Source organism: Mastigoproctus giganteus, chromosome 2 (assembly GCF_048544385.1).
Source record: "Mastigoproctus giganteus isolate SK-2022 chromosome 2, ASM4854438v1, whole genome shotgun sequence".
Taxonomy (NCBI): Eukaryota; Metazoa; Arthropoda; class Arachnida; order Uropygi; family Thelyphonidae; genus Mastigoproctus; species Mastigoproctus giganteus.
The window spans coordinates 259663263-259686767 of NC_143576.1; the positions used below are offsets into that span (position 1 = coordinate 259663263).

At 36.5% G+C, this 23505-nt stretch overlaps 1 protein-coding gene across 1 annotated transcript in view; it reads left to right on the top strand.

Annotated features, from left to right (window-relative positions):
* Vps35 (Vacuolar protein sorting 35) overlaps positions 1-23505 on the top strand; it is a 298912-nt gene that overhangs the window by 131623 nt on the left and 143784 nt on the right. The window contains exon 8 of the mRNA XM_090389880.1: positions 21218-21366. Coding sequence (XP_090246006.1) covers positions 21218-21366 — 149 coding nt within the window. The remainder of the gene's footprint in view (positions 1-21217; positions 21367-23505) is intronic.

Consider the following 23505-nt stretch of genomic DNA (forward strand, 5'->3'; position numbering starts at 1 on the left):
GTGTCCGACGGATGTCGAGTATTGCTGTGTTTCCCTCGAAAATTTAAAATATTCCGCAGCACACAGTTTAAGAACCGCTGTTTTATGCAATAAACATTTAATTCCATAATTATTTTCATTATCTTTTACATTATATACAGTTAAAAAGTTATTTAAAAGGTATTTTTAAAATTCTTTATGGACATTCCAGAAGGTCAAGGACCAATTATAATTTTTCCTATTGGTTATTATATTTGATTAATGCGTTTCCGTTTTGCACGATGCGCTCGTGGGATGAATTAATCGCGTTAATCGAGGCCCGCCTGTACACCAATGCTAGGAGTATAGTTAATAAATTCGATGAGCTTGAAGTGCTAGTCAAGACATCAAAGGCAGATATTGTTGGGATATCAGAGACATGGTGTCACACAGACACAAGCAGTGCAGAACCGGAATTTGGGGAGTACAATATGTACAGAAAGGAAGGAGGGGTTATACTGTTAGTTAAGAAACACACAAAATCTAAGGAAGTGCATCCAATTGATGTGGGAGGACAATGCAATGTTGAGTCTGTTTGGTGAAATAAGCACTGGGAAAGGAAAAAAATGAGAGTAGGTGTGTGTGTGTGTTATAGGTCTGATGAGTATAATGGACAATTGTGCAGAGAAATAGTGGGCCAGTAAATTAGTGTCTTATAATGGGGGATTTTAATTTCCTGGATATTGACAGGAATTCCATGAATGGTTTGAGCATGCTCAATGCAGATGGAATTCTTCCTGTTGCTCAGAATAATTACCTGAGAGAGCATAAATTCAAATTGAGGAAAGACAGTTGTAGGAAAGATGTGTGGAAGTTTGCCTTTAGCCAGCGGGTGGTTGATTGGTGGAACAAACTTCCATCTGTCGTTATAGAAGTTGATAGCTTAAATAGATTCAAGGCAGAACTTGACAAACATTTGGAGCGAGTGGATGGGTGAAATAAGGGTTTTTTTTTTTTTTTGGCTGATGCTATATAAGCTTGCTTTCTTGCATCATGTGCCTATGCTAATGTATTCATGAACTTTTTCTGGTGATGTGTGTATAAAAATATATATCCAGTAAATTATACATATGTTAGTATTAATTGATGTCTATCTAATTCAAAAAATACATCTATAATTCACGTTTAGGATTTTGTACTTCTACCATTGAAATCAACTTAAATTTTAGATGATTTTTTTAGTACTTCAAAGGCTAACTTATTCACTAGAATATATGGTGTGCATGTGTTTTAATTTATTGTATCTCTAGTTGCGGCAAAATTGGGGAAGAAATTTTTGAATCTGCTGTAACATAATAATTGATTGGAGTTCTACTGTGCCATTATCTATCTACACAGATTGAACAAGTTGATTAGACTAGCTCTAGTGAAGATGTTGGTTAGAATGTGTCTGGAATTGCATTTCTATAACTGTGAAGGAAATACTGGACCTTTGAAACTATAAATACATTTGTAAAACATCAAAACAATGTAAGCACATTGTTTTCATCCTATAAACAAACTGATCATGTAACTGTATATATTGTATGATCATGTGATATATACAATTACAGGTTACCCCCGCTTAACACTGATAATTCATTCCGGAAAAACAGAGTGCTGAGTGAATCTGCGCTAAGCGAGCTCTGCATTCCCATAAGGTAACATATCTATTTGTAAGTTGCGGTCGGTGCCATAGGATATTTCCTAATCAATAATAAACGGTAGTGAAAAGATGCACAAATGTCGGTCAAAATATTTAATATTCAAATATTTGAGCATATAAAATATTCTGCATTACATACGTTTATAATTATGTGGTAACTACTTACGTATCAAAATTAAACTTAAAATTCCAATTAAAATCATGAATTTAATTGATGAATTTAATCATGAAAAATATGTCGATTTTGGGTTGAACTTTGGCCCTCTTCTAAATAAACTAAAAGGGGTATTAATTTTAAATCCCCCGCAGCGTTACCACCCAACAATAAAGTCACCCGATCCTTCACTGCTTTGAAACCTGGCATGTTTTTTTCTTCTTTCAATATGAAATTTCTTTTAGGCATTCGTTTCCACAAAAGTCCTGCTTCATCTATATTATAAACTTGTTGAGAAGCATAACACACAATACCCCTCTTCAATAATTTTAACTAGTTCTTTTTTGAAAGTTTCGGCTCCTTGATCTGCACTTGCGGCTTCTAGCTAGATTTTAAATCTATTCAACCAGCCCTTACCAGTTTTAAATGGTTCCACATTTTTTTTTTTTTTAAGTGAGTTTTCTTCAGGTCATCATATTGGCTAATCTCTCTCTCTCTCCCTCTTTTTTTTTTTTTTTTTTTTATAATATTTAACTTAACTGATTTCTGCATTGGACATTATCTTCAATAAAATTAAGTCTTTTCCATTTCAAACCTAATAGCCGGCCTAGCCCTAGTTGCTTTCAGTGGAACAGCTATCTTTCCTGCTGCTAAAATTAATTCTTTATTTTTTTATAGTTGTTCTTACAGTTAAACTTGCAAGTCCTAAATTATGGCACACGTCCGCTTGTCACTGACAGGAATCGATTCACTTCAAAACGTCTAATTTAATTTTCAAATTCAGTCTTTTTCTTACATTTATAGTCTTCGTACTGCGCTCAGACGTTGTTGCTTTTCATTCTTATCGGCCATTATTAACTCTTCGAAAATATAACTGCATTGATTGCATTAATTACGAAACAATGTTCAAGTAAACTGTTTCACACAATGTCTAATACTGTACTGAGTGATGACTAGACTTCGGATAAATGCAAATAACGCAAATATTACGAGCAATATACTTGATAATTTTTTAAAATGTTGATCTGGGAACTACATACCAAGTGACTGTACTGCAATTAAATTAGCGTGCGAGAAAATTTCACTGAGCATGGGAAACATTTTAATGCTGTTTTGCTATTCATTTTCAAGCTATCAACTCCATCAAATGAAACGATTTTGTTAAATATACTAAAAATGCAATCTGTAAAAGAGTGATAGTGATTTGTGACAGCATTATAGTCAGATACGGGTTATAATATAAGAACAGCGCTGTAGTGAATCAGCATAAAGCGAACCGTGTTATAATGGAGGCCTGCTATACATACACAATATACTAATGCCACACAGTCTTAATAGTCTCTGCATAAATTCTAATTAAACAAACTCAGCTCCCATTAAATAAATATGTGTATAAGAAGAAAATGAATAAAGTAAGAAAATAAGGAAATATACTAATGCAAAATCTTATTGCAAGGATAGTTAAAATAAATAAGAGAGGTAAAGGGTGCAAAAGAGAAAGGGAGAGAGAGAGAAAAAGATGAAAGAGGGAGACGGACACAAAAAAAATTATATTTATGTAGTAATGTAAACTAATAATGATCATAATGGATAAGGAAGTGATAAAGGAAGAGGGAAGTGAGTAGATAAGAAAATGGAAGAAAGGCGACAATAGTGAACAGTTACAGGTCAATACAACAACAAAAAAATAATAATATATAAATAAAAATAAATGAGAGTGAGTGAGCGAGTTGGAAAGGGGGGGAACATAAATTAATCAGGTCAGGAGTGGATGTTGCTATACAACTCACAATCCTGGCATCTCCATCAGGTGTGAACCACCAGAATTTCAAGACATAACAGCATAATCGTGTCTCTACGTTATCTTGGATAATTCTTCATCGTTTTTCAACATCATATCTTTACATCAGAAGTAGAGACGTGATGTTGCTGTTATTTCTTGCAATTCCGGCAGTTGACACTTGATGAAGCCATTGGTGTTGAGTTGCACAGCAACATGTCTTCCTGATTAATTTGTTCCTCACTCTCTTATATGTTCCTCTCCTTTGCCTTTTTTCACTCTTTATTTGTCTTTGTCTCTTATCACTTTCCCTTTTTTTAATTTTTTATTTCTTTTTTTCTTTTGCACCCTTTATATATATATATATATAAATAATGTACAGTAAACCCCTGCTATTTGCGGGGGTTACGTTCCTGAGAAATTCCGCAAATACCGAAAACGCGATATAAAAAAAACTAGTCTAAAATTGTGTTTATGTATGTATTATATGTACCTTCATAATATGACTATGTACATAGACAGTATATAGTGAAATGCAAGCGTATGGCATCGAAATGAAAATAAGAAACAATTTAATATGAAATGTAATATTTATTAGAAATTTCAAACAAATCTTTCAAACCAGTGCCTTTGCTAGCTAAAAAAACTTATCCCACCAGTTTAGCTAAAGTGTTGATAAAGATGTTTTGCCTTTTCACGAATGATGAGTGAATTTAACGGAATTTTATTTTGAGTTCGGTCTTCTATCCACAGATTTAAAGCTTTTTCGTTTTTTCTAATTTAACATCACAAGTTACAGAGAAAATTTTTCAAGCAATTTTTCACGGACACCACAGCGGATTTTTTCTTCTGATTTCTTGATTGATCGTACCGTTGACTCATTGATTTTATGTTTTGCCACCAAGGAGACACTTTCACGATTAGAAATTTTGTCTAATAACTCAATTTTATTCGCTAATGTCATCGCCGCCTTTGATCTTTTCACATTTCCCTCGTTATTTGTAGCCATATTTTTGTACGGGTTAGAAAGAACTTGTCCACAATAAAGTCACTTTCTTCCATTAACACACACGAAAAACTCTGTTTTATACTGCAAAATGGTAGATTTATCACTTTTGTAAGCATATAAATTTATTCAGTTTATAAACGTATAAATTAAAAGCAAATGACGAAACCTTCCATGACAAGCACATAACACATACTGAACAAGGATTAGCAAGAAACATCCACACTCGCGATTTTGTCACCCCTCTCCCCCACCCACCCACTGAGTGCTGTTTTGACCGGGAAAGATAATTTTAGCCACGCCCATGATTTTTTATGGGGAAAATGTTCACGGCGCTTTAAAATTCAAATTTTTTTTGGTTTCATTTTATATTAAATCAGCAACCGCGAATACAGATACCACGAATAGTGGGGGTTTACTATATATATATATATACGGTTTCCGGAAAGGACGCTACACGATTGATGCACTGGAAACAATCATTGAAGCTGCTACCAACTGCAACTCCAAATACTTTCTACTAATCTCCTTTGACTTTGCTGGTGCCTTCGATTCCCTCTGGTGGCCCAGCGTCCTGGGCAGGCTCCGAAGAGCGCATGTCCCAGAAAACTTATATAGATGCATCAAGACCTATCTCCAGGACCGGCGAGTTGTCGTGTCTGCTCCCCACTGCAGTGTCTCCAGACCAGTCTTCAGGGGATGCCCTCAGGGATCTGTCCTGGGGCCTCTCCTCTGGAATCTGGTGCTGGATGATTTCCTGAACACCAAACTCAACAATGTACAAACCCAGGCCTATGCAGATGACCTGGTCATGCTCTTTTCTGCCAATAACAGAACCCAACTAGAAGCAACTGCCAACCAGGCCATCTCCACCCTTCAAGCTTGGGCAGAGCATAACAACCTAAAGATCTCCCCAGAGAAAACCAATTCGATCCTACTAAAAGGCACCCTTGATTTGAGAAGACCACCCCAAATCAAGGTCAATGGTGTTACAGTAAAACTAAAAACAGAGCTTAAATATCTAGGTTTGATCTTAGACAAAAACCTTTCCTTCACTCCTCATCTAGACCAACTCAGGATTAAGATCAGGAAGTATGCTGCCCAAGTCTCAAGAGTTGCCCGGAAGGACTGGGGCTTAAAGAAGAGAACGCTGTCACTCTTCTATAAGGCAGTTTTCATCCCGGTTATCACCTATGCTTCTGGAGTCTGGTACAAGAAGGCCAATACCGTAGTAAACAGATCGTGCCTAGGAACTATCCAGCGCTCTCTTCTCCTTCTGTCCTCGCGTGCCTGTCGCACTGTCAGCACCCATGCGCTCCAGGTCCTCACTGGATCTCTTCCACTGGACCTGGAGATTGTTTGTCATGGGTTGCTCTACCAAATAGCCAAAGGAAGAGCAGTTACTTGTGCAGGTTTCACCACTGACCCAGCAAATAATAGAAATGCTGAAAAGAAGAGACTTAATGAACATCTAACAGACACCTGGCAAGAAAGATGGCAGGCATCAACTAAAGGCGCTGTCACCAAAAGATTCCTCCCTGATGTCAGGGCCTCCTATCCCCTCACACCTGTCTGGTTTTCACCAGGACTCTATGCTACCTACCTCCTCACTGGACATGGCTCCTTCCAGAAAAAACTACATGACTTCAGAATTTCAGACTCACCCCGCTGCCACTGTGGAGAGGATCAGATGTGGGAGCACCTTGCCCACAGCTGTGAAATCTACGAGGACTTCAGGAGGATCCTAATAACAAAACTACGCTTCAACTACCAAAATCAAGAACACCTCACCCTACAGAATGAAGAAACTTACCGAGCTCTGACTCAATTTGCAATGGACTTATTTACCAGGCAGAAAGCGCTACCACCACCTTAGTATCCGAATCAATAGGTCATAACAACCATGACTGCCAATTGTTGCTACGCATCATTGAGCCATGGATGCTAACGCCTTGGACCAACTTGCACAAGACTTGACCAGCAGTGCAATAAAAGACAGGGTCCGCACATACCTTGACAAATTCCTCATCATTGATTTCTGGACAAACTTCTCTCGACCAGATGTGACACATCTCATCAAGAAGAGGCCTAGCATCGATCCCTGGACTTGACCATCAATCTTGGACTCCCGGTTTTGACCACCCCCCACTGTTCGTTCTGATGGACTACTGGACCAGCCTTCAGTCTGGATGCGACACAGACTCACCAAATGGAGTCCCAATGACGGCACCTGAACTAGACCTTACTGAACATGACCCATCCACCTTAGCAGCACTCACACTGCTGGATTTCCAGCAAGTTGTCGGCTCCAACTGACTGGCCGTGCTAGCTGTACCTACCCTGAACTTGCGGAGTATATCTCTCTCTCATTTTTTTTTTTTTTTTTTTTTTTTCGGTTTCTTTCTTCTGTTTCCTGCCATCCGTTCTTTTACTCCCCCCCCCCTATTTTTCTCTTACAGAATGATTTTTTTTTTTTTTTTTTTTTGTGGGGTGGTGGTTTTCGTCCACCCGCCACCCCACTCCTCTCTCTGGTGAGGCACTGGGCATGCCACACTGTCATCAGGGGCCATCTTCCCTATTGGCCCCTTTCTTCTGTTTCCTACCCTCCAGTCTTCTGCCTTCCTCCCTTACTTTTCTCTTGCACAACGTTTTTTTTATTTTTTTTATTTAGTTTATATATATATGTGTGCGTGTGTGTGTATATACATATATTTATATATACACACACACGCATTCCCCACAGGTCTAAATTTAAAACATCAAAATTACTGCCCGACCTATTTGGCCCTAGAACAAGTTATCAGCGAACAACCCTACGCTCTGTTAAAATTACAACCGTTGCTCAAGAAACAGCGATCATCTCATTCTCAAATCTGGTCCTAGCCACTGAAATCCCAGGAAAGTAGGTGGCAGGACCCGCCAGAGTACTCTAGCTACAGTGGTACACCCGGTCAGCCTCCCCATGGCATGGCATGGTGTGGTAACGTCGGGTCCCACTAGGGGCTCGGCGGCTAATAGACCGGAGGAACAAAGGGCACAACACAATATACAGCACATGACCCCCATACACTTCAAATCTCTGGCCCCGATACAATGTACACCCGCAGAGATGGGAGAAATCCCAGGAGCCGTTAGACACTAACATACCTTATACCTTATATATATATATATATATATATATATATATATATCCATTATTTTAAATTAAAACATAAGCCAGTAGTATGGCAAAAACTGTAGAGCGAAAATTAACATAAAAATAACCCAAATAAACAATCGAACGAAAAGAAAGAATAGATATAAATAGTAGCCCAGAAACCCTAATATAATTTCGATCTTTAAATCCAATTAACAAAAACTATACAAATTTTAGGATAATGCCAATTAGTTATTAATTTAGCGGTACCCCCCCCCGAGAGGTACCAGTTCCGAAAGACGTGAAATATCACCCAAAGAGGGTTAAAGGAACTACCAAACAATAACAAAATCAAAATAAACTAAAATAAAATAGAATAGACTGACCATCATGCCCCATATCGACAGAGGACCACGAGGCCAATAATGGTCATGGAATCGCTGCATTTCAATCGTCATACAAAACATCGCAAAGGCGGAAATATCGAAGAACCAAACCACCCCTCCATTCTCCGATAGATCAACCAATGCAGAGGATTTGCATGGCGGTGGTCCTTATGCAGCGAAAATAAACTATAGAACAGACAGCACTCTAAAGCAGAGCCACACTACTGACATACTGTAAGCTGAATCAGCTTATATTGAAGAAAAAAAGAAAATAGATGGCGGCACAGGCATTGCTAAATTAGCATATCGACCCATTACTATTGAATTATATTAAATGTTGACGAAAATTAAATTATAATAAAAAATTAAAATGATTAAGCATTCATTAGAGGCAGCAACTTGCAATTCCTCCATATGAAGCCGAAATATATACTATCATTGAATTATATTAAATAAAGTTAAATTATAATAAAATGAATAAATAATTAAGCATTCATTAGAGGCAGCGACATGCAATTCCTCCATATGAAGCTGAAATACATCCATTATTTTAAATTAAAACATAAGCCAGTAGTATGGCAAAAACTGTAGAGCGAAAATTAACATAAAAATAACCCAAATAAACAATCGAACGAAAAGAAAGAATAGATATAAATAGTAGCCCAGAAACCCTAATATAATTTCGATCTTTAAATCCAATTAACAAAAACTATACAAATTTTAGGATAATGCCAATTAGTTATTAATTTAGCGGTACCCCCCCCCGAGAGGTACCAGTTCCGAAAGACGTGAAATATCACCCAAAGAGGGTTAAAGAAACTACCAAACAATAACAAAATCAAAATAAACTAAAATAAAATAGAATAGACTGACCATCATGCCCCATAAATTAATAACTAATTGGCATTATCCTAAAATTTGTATAGTTTTTGTTAATTGGATTTAAAGATCGAAATTATATTAGGGTTTCTGGGCTACTATTTATATCTATTCTTTCTTTTCGTTCGATTGTTTATTTGGGTTATTTTTATGTTAATTTTCGCTCTACAGTTTTTGCCATACTACTGGCTTATGTTTTAATTTAAAATAATGGATGTATTTCAGCTTCATATGGAGGAATTGCATGTCGCTGCCTCTAATGAATGCTTAATTATTTATTCATTTTATTATAATTTAACTTTATTTAATATAATTCAATGATAGTATATATATATATATATATATATATATATATACATATAAAATATTAAGGATATTAAGGATAAAATATTAAGGATCAATCAAATAATAATACTATCAGGGACTTAAGAAAACACAAAAAAAAAAAAAAAATTTATTATAGCTTTTTACCGACAATCTAGATGACTTCGACTGGGGCCAACCACCCAGACTGAAGGCAAAAAACGACAAGAGGTTCTCTGTTTCTGTAATGATCAATATATGCTAAGTAATTTAAATCTAAACCAAATATAAATCAGTATAGGCCAAATATAAATCAAATGTAAATAAATTTTAGAATTATTAGAATCAAATGTAAGAAATATAAGTAAAATATAAATGTAAGCATATTAATCATTGTTGACTCGACAGAGAACATAATTTAATGATTAAAATAAGAGAACATAATTTAATGATTAAAATAAGATTAAATATATAATACACACTACATATTTACCGTATCTAGGACATAATGTAATAGTCGTCAAAATAATGTGGTGCCCCCTATGTGATGGATACAGTAAAAATAAATATAAATAAATAATTAAATTTAAGTTAACGCAAAGAGAAACATGCAAATAGTAAGAAGAAAAACTAAAGGAGTAGGAATAATAGAACCTGAACTCCACAAAGGTGAATAATAATCTTTTTTTTTTTTTCTTTTTTTTTTTGCATTTTCTTAAGTCTCTGATAGTATTATTATTTGATTGATCCTTAATATTTTATCCTTAATATTTTATAGACATTATGGGTGTATTGCATGATTGCTTGCAACTGCATTGACCCATAAATATTAGTTACAGTTACTGTCGTTTTAAATTTCTTTTCTTTTTTATCACTAATATAATTATAAATATATACATACATACATATATATATATATATATATAATTTTTTCCTCATTGGATTCACCTGCAACTGTGCACTATTCCCCACCCCACCACCCATCATTTTCTGCTCTGTTCACTTCCTTACCAATTAAGATCATTATTATTTTACATTACCATATAAATTTTTGTTTCTGTCTTGCAGAGATAAAATAAACAAAGTGGTAATGAAAAAAAGTGACTAACTTCCTAACTGCAAATTAATTGAGACAATAGCCACAGGATGACTATAACTGAATGAGCCTGAATGACTTATGACTAACAAGGCAGGCATATGTGAGGGCTATTTAAAAAGTAGAGTAACACGTTTTTTGGGAGAAACTTTAGTTTTCGCATTAGCGAAATATTGCGTGAATAAAGGCATACATGCAATGTTTCTTTTGGCTTTGTTACAGGATGCTACACACTTTGTTGCCATAAGCTTCCTTATATCTACCCTATTTGAACCATGTACAAATGAAGAAGTGTTTGGGTGCAGTCATTCAATTTTTCAGCATATCAGAAACAAATTAGCAGAAATCTATGAATGTCAATATTTGTGCTGTTCAACAGACATGTCTAAAGAACACATCTCATTTCAGTGCAGTGTCATTTCAAACATAATGATCAGATAAAACTAAGGATTGGACTTCCTTCAAGCACAGTTGTAAATGCATTTGACTTTTAAATGTGACTTTTAAATGTGTCAAATGCATCTAAAAGATAATTACTGGTGACAGTTGAGTCAAGTTCCAATTCATTTTAGAGGAGAAGAATATGTCTATACAAACTGTTCATTACATTTTTCACAGCATACTTGACTCTGACATTTTAGGTGTGATGGTTTCCTAAACAAAGAAGGAATTTAAAGAAAGACATTCACCCTCCAGCAATTGCAGTTTTGTAGTTAAGAGGGTGACAAGTTTCTAAACAGAATTGTCATAGGTGATGATGGATACACCAAATGACCCTTGCAGCAAAGCAGGACTCCATTACATAGAAAATAGGTCAAAAAGTTTGACTGCTTTCTGTGCCAGAAGATCATAGCAATTGTATTTTAGGATTGGAATGATGTGCTCTTTATTGACTTCATAGGGTTAAACTTTGCACAAGTTATGGATGGCCATTTGCAGAAAGTACAAGAGGCTTTCTTTGAGGATGTTTGTTTCAGTTGCATGGCATCTCCCCCTTCACTGCTTCTATAGGTGCAGTGAAACACAACAGCACTATGGATGGAGGTTGTTTGCCCATATATCACAGTCCTGAACTTATTCTTTCTGATTTTTTACCTGTTTTGTTCTGATCTTTCAAAGAACATCTGGCCAGAAACATAGGTCTAGTGATAATGTTGAAATCAAATGGTGCATTGAATCTTAGTTGAATTGAATGTCCCAGTTTTACACAGAGGAATGAGGTGCTGCATTCATGATATAGTGGTATAAGTATGTGAGTAGGTGACAGTATTGAAAATAATGTACTAATGTTCATTCATTCATGTTTTGTTTTGTGATTAAATATCTTTTCACAAAAGCATCTGTTATCTTAGTTTTCATTTGGTTTCTTCTTCTTTTTTTTTTTTTTTTTTTTTTTTTTTTTTTTGAGTGGTGGGTGTGAAGACAGCGGGGGTTGCAAGATAATAAGCACACTAAAATCCTAATGACAACTTATAACACTGCTTCTTGTCACTTATTTACGAATCGCAAAACATCTTTTTATACCTGTTCTAATTATTACTTGAATTTTATGATTTTTTATTTATTTATTTATTATTTTTTTTTTATTCGGAGTCTTGAAGTGTCCTGGTTAATCCGATCCCAGTAAATCGAGAGTCTGCTGTATATGATATCAAAATTATTTTTTGCATCCAGTTCCTTTGTGACCGCATCATAGAATCCAATCAAATTGGTCAGACAAGACTTCCCCTTAACAAACCCATGCTGTGTCTGAGCTATAACTGAACTCTTGTCTAGATGATTCTGTAGTGCTTCTTTAACTAGTGCCTCCATTAATTTCCCTGGAACAGAAGTTAAACTAACAGGTCTGTAATTACTTGTGTTGCCCTTTGAATCCCCTTTGTGAATTGAGGATACATCTGCACACTCCAGTCCATGGGGACCTCCCCTGAGTCCAAGGAAGCTGTCATAATTATGGCTAAGGGTTTGCTTACCTCCTTTGCTGCCTCCTTTAATATAACTGGATAGATCCCATCCACCCCAGGTGCCTTTCTTGTGTTTATCTTCAACAATTTCTCCTCCACTTTACTCTCAGTTATTACAAGATTATCTAGGTTACTGCCAGAGTTGAATACACCTCTGGCATTCCCCTCCCTGAATAACTCCTCATGTGTGAATGTAGATGCAAAATACTCATTAAGTTGTTAGCTACCTAAGCGGCATCATCAACAGTTGAAACATCGATATATGAAGTGGGCCAATCTGATTCATCCCCTTCCTTCTAGAGTTTACATAAGTAAAGAACTCTTTCTGTTTTTCTTTGATCCTTTGCAAAGATTTCTCGTAATCTGCCTTTGTCTGCCTAATCTCCTTTGTGACTTGGTTACAGACCAGCTTATATCTATCATAGGCTTCTGTGTCACCTGTTAATTTATATTATCCCATGCATTTTTCTTCTCTGCCACATGTCTCATTAGTTCATCTGACATTCATTTAGGCCTAAACCTCGAACAGTATTTCAATATTGCACATTACAATGAACACCACCATTGACATTTCTATTCTGCAATGTAGTCTATAACAACACACCTAATGGCCAATTTGTTTACAAATATAAGCAGAAATTTGCAAAAAAAAAAAAAGGAAAAAAAAAACGTCCTCGTATGCAAAAAGATGCAGAAACTTTTTATCACCAGTTGTATTATGATGTCATGGAGAAGGATCAGACGGAGTAAAAAAAATATGGATTCTCCAGTGCAAATCAAGAATTGGCAGCTATGTGTCTCTTAGTATCAAAACCTAAATCTCATCCCGAACCACCTTTATTTCCAAGTCACCTTCAGTCTGTAAGTCACCTCCAGATTTCTTTTTCTCCCAAATCTTTACGTTTATCAGGATTAAACTTCAATTGCCATCTTTCAATCCAATAGCTGGGTCCTGATTTATACCATTCTAACTACTTTTAAATCATGGTTTTGTTTTAGTGCATCGTGTCGATTGCTGTGTTCCGTCGCACCACAAAAATACAAATTTTGTTTCGTTATTTATGTCAGGGATGTCAGAATTTTTTTTTATAGTAATTATTTTTTTTTCTTTTTGTTTAGAAATCGCAAAAATGATGGGCAAACGCAAGAGTCATGCTTTTAATTAAACAAAAACCTGAAATTATTCAAAAGTTTGAAAACGGTGCATCCATTAAATCTCTAATGAACTATTATGATATTAGTGATCCAAAACATATGCGACATCATAAAAAATAAAGGGAAGCTATTAGATTTAAAATCGACATCGTAGAAAATAAATGTGTTCAATACGCACTACCCGTGTATTGGATATGTGAGTAGTGCATGGCTTCAGACTTACGTTACATTATTTATATATTTTTTTATATGGCTGAAAGTTTCAGTGAAGAGGGCACACATTTCACCATAATAACGTAAAAACCCATAGAATTCCAGCTATTGGTATTATTGCAAATGCGATAAGATCGAGTTTACAGCCCATTTATAATGAATTGCACTAACAGAAAAGTCCAATCAACAGGAAAGTGCAAATTGTTTTTTTTTTATTGTTTTATGGCAGTGACCTCCAGAAATGTGCTTTAATAAAATGTGAGATTGGTGGGGTGATAATAGTGAGTTTTTGCCTTAACCCTGTAAAGTTCTTTTCAGAAAATTTTATTTTGACTGTTATCATGGTGCCAACTAAGAGAATAAGTGACAGTGGTACTAGTAAATCTATCAAGAAAAGGAAAGCGATAGAATTGGATCAGAAAATTAAAATAATAAGGATGTATGAAAATGGCCATACATTAACAAGTATCTTGCGGAATTTAGATTTATCAGTGGCAACGGCGAACACAATAAAGGACAAAGACAGAATACGAGAAGCAGTGAAGCGATCAGCACCAATGAGGTCAACTATAATAACCAAGGCTGCGAAATACAAATCAGTTTTTACAATACAATAACACACATTTTTTCTTCCTTTTATGTTTTCTTTTCTTACGTGCCACTCTGACTACTTCACCGTTGTCCCCAGATAAAGTTTTTAATTGAACTAATTAAAATTATATAACTATTTTTCTTCATTCTTGTGAGGCTAGTATGTGGTTTTTTTAATTTTAGCATATCAGGGATATAGTAGCAATATTTTATTAGTCATTCCCGAGTTACATAAAACTCGACTTACGTAAGAAGTCCTGGAACGTATATCTTACATGTGTTGGGGACTTGCTGTATTTTTGGATTAACTAGGAAATCAATTATCCAGGGTTTTTTTTTTTTACTCTCTATCCCGGAAAATCTTGGATCTTTGAAAGGCTTTTGATACTGTTGCACATGGAAGACTGCTACACAGATTGGAGCAGTCTGGCATTGAAGGCAGATTGCTGGTATGGATAAAGGGATGGTTGAGTGGGAGAAGACAGAGTGGTAATCAATGGACACTGCTCTTCGTGCACTAATGTTATGAGTGGAGTCCCCCAGGTTTCAGTGTTGGGTCCATTGTTTTCTGTATTTATTAATCATATTGATGGTATATCAGGCTTAATGTCTAAGTTTGTAGATGATACGAAGGTTGGCAGGGTTAATGCCACTAATGACAGTACGCTACTACAACAGTATCTAGAAAGGTTGAGCAGATGGGCTGCGAGCAGAGGTAGCAACTGAAATTTAACATTGACAAATGTACTGCATATTTGGTTTTTTTTTGTTATTTGGTTTTTTTTTTTTTTAGGAGCATTAGCAACTATGGCCATATTGCTCCAGGATATGCGGTGGTCATTCCCTGACCTTTCCGCATCCTCCGTATTTGGTGGTGACGGGCTCGAACCCCGGTCTAATCAAGAAGCGTGTGCTAAGCACTGCTGCTCCTTCCCACCTGGCTACGGAGGCGCAAGTACTGCATATGGGAAGCATGGTAACTCAAGAGTAACGTATCAACTGTGGGATACTACACAGATGGTAAGAGGACGAAAAGGACCTGGAGGCAATTGTGCAGTCCGATGTGAAGTTTTCTGAGACGTGCAGACAGTCTGCAAGAGTAGCTCATGTGTCTTTTCAATGATATACAGGAATGTTTGTATTAGGGATAAGGAGGTGATTATCCCCTTGTATAAGGCAATGGTCAGGCCACACCTTCAGTAATAGCATACAGGTCAGGAAGCCTCATTTTAAGAAGGATATAGAGCTGCTGGATCGAGTGCAGAGAAGGGCAACAAGATTAGTGAATGGAACAAAGGGTTGCTCTTACGAAGAAAGCCTTAAGTTTTGCAAATTACAGTGCCTGGAGACTAGCCACCTGCGAGGTGATCTGATTGAGGTGTATGAGGCCTTGAATGGTTTGATCTTCTAAATACTTTTTTTTTTATATGAAAACCCCAAACACAAGAGGTATTAGAACCCATAGTACTTAGTACCTGCTTGGGTTGGAGGTATTAGCAAAGGCACATGATGCAAGAAAACAAGCTTATATAGCATCAGCCAAAAAAAAAAAAAAAAAAAAAACCCCTTATTTCACCCATCCACTCGCTCCAAATGTTTGTCAAGTTCTACCTTGAATCTACTTAAGCTATCAATTTCTACAACTACAGATGGAAGTTTGTTCCAACAATCAACTACCCGCTTGCTAAAGGCAAACTTCCTCATATCTATCCTACAACTGTCTTTCCTCAATTTTAATTTGTGCCCTCTCAGGCGATTATTCTGAGTAAGAGAAAGAATCCCATTGAGCATGCTCAAACCATTCAAGGCTTTATACACTTCAATCAGATCACCTCGCAGGTGCCTAGTCTTCAGACACTGTAATTTGCAAAACTTAAGCTCTTTCTTCATAAGAGCGACCCTTTGTTCCATTCACTAATCTTGTTGACCTTCTCTGTATTCGTTTCAGCAGCTTTACATCCTTTTTAAAATGAGGCCTCCAGATCTGTATACAGTATTCAAGGTGTGTCCTGACCATTGCATTATACAAGGGGATAATCACCTCCTTATCCCAGCTAGAAAAATTCTTGTATATCATTGACAAGAAACCATGAGCTACTCTTGCAGACCATCTGCACTGCTCGGAAAACTTCATATCTGCCTGCACAATTACCTCCAGGTCCTTTTCATTCTCTACCACTGTCAGTATAGTACCACAGATTTGATATGTTACTCTTGGGTTACTGCTTTTCATATGTAGTACTTTACATATGTCAATGTTAAACTTCATTTGCCAACTCTCAGCCCATCTGCTCAACATTTCTAGATCCTGTTGCAGCAGCAGCATACTGTCATTAGTGTCATTAACAACCCCACCAACCAATGTATTTCTGAAAACTTGGACATTAAGCCTGACATACCATCATCAATATCATTTATAAATACAGAAGACAACAATTGACCCAACAGTGAACCCTTAGGGACTCCACTAATAACATTAGTCCACATAGTGCAGTGTCCATTGATTACCACTCTGTCTTCTCCCATTCAACCATCTGTTTATCCATAGCAGCAATTTGCCTCCAATGCCACACTAATCCAAGTTGTGTAGCAGTCTATCATGTGCAACATTATCAAAGGTCTTTCTAAGATCCAAATATGTGATATCAGAGTTATTCTCTGCATCCAGTTCCTTTGTTACTACATCATAGTATCCAATCAAATTGGTCAAACAAGACTTCCTCTTAAACCCATGCTGTGTCTGAGCTATAACTGAAGTCTTGTCTAGATGATCCTGCAATGCTTCTTTTACCAGTGCCTCCATTAATTTCCCTGGAACAGAAGTGAAACTAACAGGTCTGTTAATTACCTGTGTCTCCCTTTGATCCTCCTTTGTGGATTGGGGTGACATTTGCACATCTCCAGTCCATCGGTACCTCTCCCGAGTCCAGGGAAGCTCTCATTGAGAAGTCTTCTCAGGTTGAGAAGACGAAAGAAGATATTTCTTGACATTCGACTTGAACTTCTGTAGACTGTCATTTTCAGGAAATATGTATGAAGGAAGGTTATTCCAGAAAACGGCAGTTGAATGAATAAACAAAGAAGATGAAAAGTTGGCCCTGTGAGTTTGAAGTTGGACAGTAAATGGATGTTTGCTGGTGGCAGCATGTGTTTGGACTGTTTTGAAAGAGAGTGCGGGAATTATAGAAGCCAATTCTGAAGAATAGTGCCCATGAAAGTATCTGTAGAAAAGACATGCAGCAGAAACAGTACATCTATGAGACAGCGAGTGGAGAGACTCTGTTAGAGAGGAGTCGAATGGAATCTAGAAGCCTGAGAGAGGTTATGGGGGACACCGCCCCAGATGTGGGAACAGTATTCCAAGGTAGGGCAGATTTGCAATTTGTACAGATTGAAGAGCTGTTTGGACTAAAAGTAATGCTGAGAGTGAAAGAGAAAACCAAGTGTTTTAGATGCAGAGGAAGCAATATTTGTAATGTGCTGTGCTTGTGCCAAGAGAGAGATTAGAAGTCAGGGTAATCCCCAAAAGAGATATATCATTTTGCCTAGAAATCAGTGTCACCAAAGATAAGAATAGGTGCAGAAGAATCCTTTTTGCAAGATATAAGACAAGACTGAGTTTTAGAATGTATTTAGAATCCCATCAGTATTTAGAATGCTAAATACTGATGGGATTCTTCCTAATGATCAGAATAATTGCCTTGAGATGGCATAAATTCAAATTGAGGAAAGACATCTGTAGGATAGATGTGCGGAAGTTTGCCTTTAGCCAGCGAGTGGCTGGAACAAACTTCCATCTGTCGTTCTAGAATTGGTAGCTTAAATTGACTCAAGGCAAAACTAGACAAGCGGTTGGGTCGAGTGGATGGGTGAAATGGGAAGGCTTTTTTTTTTTTTTTTTCCTGATGCTGTGTAAGCTTGCTTTCTTGCATCATATGCCTTTACTAATGCTAATATTTCATCAGACATTTTGGTACAAAGCTAATTAATCCCTTTCAGTAAGTTGCCAAAGAAATACAACATAAAATTTTAGACATATACCATGTATCGTAAAACCTTAAACCTTAAAGGGTGACATGTGTACGACATACAGATGTGGTAATTCAATTTTGATCAGCAGGAAACACATAATCGGAAATTAGCAAACAAATAAGCATATTGTGCTAAATGTTTGTGCCTTTTTTTTTTTTTTTTTGTCATTAAACAATATTTCTCTGAGTTGTAGATTTATGCAGACTTCATTGTTCGGAAATGTCAAACAAATATGGTTTTGGAAAAACAAAAATAACAGGCATTGTTAGTGAAATTGCATTAAAGAAGAGGTAGTGATGACTGTGAAAAATGGGCTATTTTTGATTGCTACAGATAGTAATGAAAGTGAAAATCCAAACATAGCTCTTCAGTCCAACATACCTCACATCCATGCACTGAGGTCACTACTCCTAGATTTTTCGGAATGTTATGTGCAAATTTATTTTACCAGCAATCTTCAAATCTTCCATTTCTGTTTTGGAAATTGATTATCATAGCAGACTAAATCAGATAGTTGATTCCGACTTAGTCATAATTTAGAGATAGATTGCAGGCAGGAGGCAGACTGCTGTGATTAATGGTTATTCTTCAGATTCGGCTAAAGCAAGAAGTTGGGTTTCCCCAAAGATCACTTTGGGACCACAGTTGTTTACGATTTTGTTTAAAATGACATTGATAAAATGAAAAGAGCGTGATGTCAAAATTTGTAGGTTATGTCAAGATCAGTAGAGTAATTAATGATCAGCACTAATCAGAGCTTCTTCAGGACAACTCATAAGCTTCAGGAATGGTCAGAAAAGTGCTATATTTTAATGCAGCAGTCTGCAATTTCTTACACCTTGGAGAGTAGCAATTGCAAAATAGCTTATATTCAACCCCACTTGGTGGGCGTTGAATCAGACATAAAGTTCTCTGAACTGAAGAGTATGTTCAGTGTCAAATGGCACCAGAAGTTTCCTCTATCTCTGCATAGTATACATTGTGGTGTGAAACAGAACACTGTCAATGCCAGAGGTTTAAAGGTGTATGGATTTTGTATATGTGTAGTGTCGTGTACCGTTGTTCCTCTTGTTATTCAGCCGCTGGGGCCCAGCGGCTGAATAACAAGAGGAACAACGGTACATGACACTACAGCCGCTGGGCTCCTAATGGGACTCAACGTTCCCCACGCTCTGCTCTGTGGAGGCTGACCAGGTACACTAGTATTATAGTTATTTACTCTGGCAGGTCCTGCCACCTAATTTCCTGAGATTTCAGTGGCTTTGACCTAAAAAAAAAAAAAAAATATGGCTATAGATATAGGGGTCAGCCAAAAGGAGTACTAGTTATGCGATTTGATGTTAAGTTTTTGGGTGTAAGGTTTGAAGCAGTTTGGAGATGGTTTGGATGCTAGTAGTTGTAAGTTGGGGGGGAGACTGAAGGCTGGGGGAGAAAAGACAGAGATACGGTTCCATAGAAAAGATGACCGCCAAATCAGTGGTTCCCATACTGTGCACGGAATAATATTTTAAATTTTTGAGGGAAACACAGCGATACTCTACATCTGTCGGACACCACGTGAACTACTAATGCGGTAGTTCACAGTTTCAGCATTACTTATTAAGTTGTTTGGACCAAACTACTTAATAAACAGAACTGTTAAGTATTTCTTTTGACCTAGGGGCACCTTGAACTGAGAAAGTTTGGGAAACTCTGTTGTAGAATTAGGGAGGAGATAATTCCAGTTTATAAGGCAATTCTATGATCAAACTTGGAATACTGTGTTTAAGTATGGAGACCACACATTAAAAAAAAAAAAAAAAAATACCATGAAAGGGTTCAAAGATGGGCAACTCACCTGGTGAGAGCAGCAAAAAAGAAAGACTTTGATGTGTGCTGCAAAGTTTGGAATTAGGCACCTTAGAGGACAACTTATTGAAGGTGTATAAGGCTCTGAGAGTTGAAAGAATAATGAATGAGGGTGAAATTTTCATTGTTGAAAATTATTCCAGTACTAGGTGCCATAAATTCAAATTACAGGGACTAGAGATTTAGATGTGATTGCAGGAAGTTTTCTTCTAGCCAGTGAATTATAAATAAATAAAATAAATTTTCTGTTTATACTACGGGATGACCAAACGGTCAGAGGAGTTCACAAGATAGACAGAATATAAGAAACAGCACCATATTTAGCAGTCACAGCTTGACCCCTGGTCACTCACGGCACTTGCACTTATGCACCTGCATGCCTGACCACTCGGCTATGGTGGCCTTTTTGATTACTGGAATTACTGGTTGAGACTGGCAGCTTGGGGAGATTCAGAGGTCAGCTGGATAGGTACCCATTAGGAGGGAATCAACCTGGTGTAGTAAAACCCTCAAGCTTCCTTGCACCATATAACTAATACTGGTATCTCTAGAAAATCTGCCAATGCCAGAAATTCTTAAATAATGATGGCTGACAGTGGAACTGGCGAACAGTTTAGTTATGTTAGGATAGTGAAATGATATTGCTTATAAGTTGTGTTCAGAGCTTTATTCATTAAGGAGATTAAAAATAAAAGGAGTGTAAAAGTTTTGTTTTTCTGTCTAGAAAAACTTTTAACTCCTTTGAGAAGCGATAGCAGATCTCTGTCTAATTCAGCACAACTAAATGCCCTTGCAGAAGTTCAGATTCCACCATGTCCAGAATTTGATCCTCTGTATTTTTCAGAAGATTGAAAGTAACAAATCCAGAGAGGTCCATAGTAAATGTGGTACATAACTATTTTAAAATTTTTATTATTATTTTATTTTTTTGTAAATAGTTGTTACTTTGAGTTATTACACACCCTGCTTAGTAATTTGTGAATTTATTTATTATTTTCTTTTTGTTTCTAGTCTCGTCAAGATATGCCACCAGAAGATATTGTATCTTTACAAGTGTCTCTTGTGAATTTAGCTCTAAAATGTTATCCTGATAGAGTTGATTATGTTGACAAGGTATTACTAAGTACAGCAGACATCTTCAGCAAGTTAGCCATTAACAAGTAAGATATATATATATATATTACTAGTTAGATTTTTACTTTGTTTTATACTTTGTATCTTTACAAGTGTCCTGTGAATTTAGCTCTAAAATATTATCCTGACAGAATTGATTGTGTTGACAAGGTATTAATAAGTACAGCATATATCTTCAGCAAGTTAGCCATAAACGAGTAAGACGTGTGTGTGTGTGTACACACACAGTCAGACCTCTATATAACGAAATTGATTGTTCACTTGAAAAAATTCATTAAACAGAAATTTCGTTATAAAGAAATATGACCTTTTCAACAGTGAAAAAAATGCTGTAATTCAAAATTCAGAAATATAGTAAAAATTGGGAAATAAATTGGAAATAAGTGAAATTTAATAAATTTTCTAACATTTTAAAACAATTAATTTATTAATACATATATATTCATCATCATCAGCCATTTTCAATCCACTGCAGGATGAAGGCCTCTCCAGCAACTTTCTAGTTCCTTCTGTTTTGAGCACTGGCCATCCATTTACTACCCAAAAACTCATGAATTTCATCTATCCATCTCCGCCTTTGTCTTCCAGGTTTTCTTCTAGCTCCTCTTGGGTACCATTATGTTATTTTCTTAGTCCATCATCATCATCATGTCTTCGAGCTATGTGTCCTGCCCAAGACCATTTTAGTTCTTTAGTTTTGATAAGAATGTCCTTTACTTGAGTTTGCTGCCTAATCCATGTGTTTCTCTTCTTATCTAACAGTCTGATTCCCAATATAATTCGTTCCATTCTTCGCTGTGTAGTTCTCAGCTTCTCTTCCATTCTTTTGGTGAGTGCTCAAGTTTCACTTCCATAAGTCATGGTGGGGAGTATACATTGATTCATTATTTTACGTTTCAGACAAACTGGGATATTGCTCTTCAGTATGGAACTATATTTCCTGAATGCTATCTATCCAAAATTTATTCTTCTCTTGACTTCCAGCCATTTATCATGATTACAGCTAATAACTTGTCCCAGATAAGTATATGACTCCACCTTTTCAATTACTGCTCCTTCAATCATTATTTCCCTTTCTGTGGCATACTTGTTCATCATTACTTTTGTTTTAGCCATATTCATCTTTAGTCGAAAATCCTTACTAGCTGTGCATAACTGATTAAGATTTTCCTCTAATTCTTTGGGATCATGGCTTATGACCACAATGGCATCTGCAAATCGTAAATGGTTTAGGTACTCTCCGTTCACATTGACTCCTTTCTGCGACCAGTCTAATCTTCTGAAAGCTTCCTCAAGGGCAGCAGTAAACAGCTTCGGAGATATTGTGTCTCCTTGACGAACTCCTTTCTCAATTTTAAATTTCCTACTGTCTTTGTCTAGTCTAATAAAGGAGGTAGCACTCTCATATATTTTCTTCAAAATCATAATATATGGAGTATCAATGCCTTGTCTTTCCAGTGCCTGAAACATTGCCTTATGCTGTATGGAGTGAAATGCCTTTTCATAATCCACAAATGCCAGGCAAAATGAATATAAAAACATAATGAATATAAAGGAAATGAATATAAAACCCCATTATGCCTGGCATTTGTGGATTATGAAAAGGCATTTGACTCCATACAGCATAAGGCAACGTTTTAGGCACTGGGAAGACAAAGCATAGATACCCCATATATTATGATTTTGAAGAAAATATATGAGAATGCTACCTCCTTTATTAGACTAGACAAAGACAGTAGCAAATTTAAAATTGAGAAAGCAGTTCGACAAGGAGACAATATCTCCGAAGTTGTTTACTGCTGCCCTTGAGGAAGCTTTCAGAAGATTAGACCGGTTGCAGAAAGGAGTCAATATGAATAGAGAATACCTAAACGATTTACGATTTGCAGATGACATTGTGGTCATAAGCCACAATCCCAAAGAATCAGAGGAAAATCTTAATCAGTTATGCACAGTTAGTAAGGATTCTGAACTAAAGATGAATATGGCTAAAACAAAAGTAATGATGAACAAGTATGCCACAGAAAGGGATATAATGATTGAAGGAGCAGTAATTGAAAAGGTGGAGACATATACTTATCTGGAACAAGTCATTAGCTGTAATAATGATAAATGGCTGGAAGTCAAGAGAAGAATAAATTTTTGGTGGATAGCATTCAGGAAAT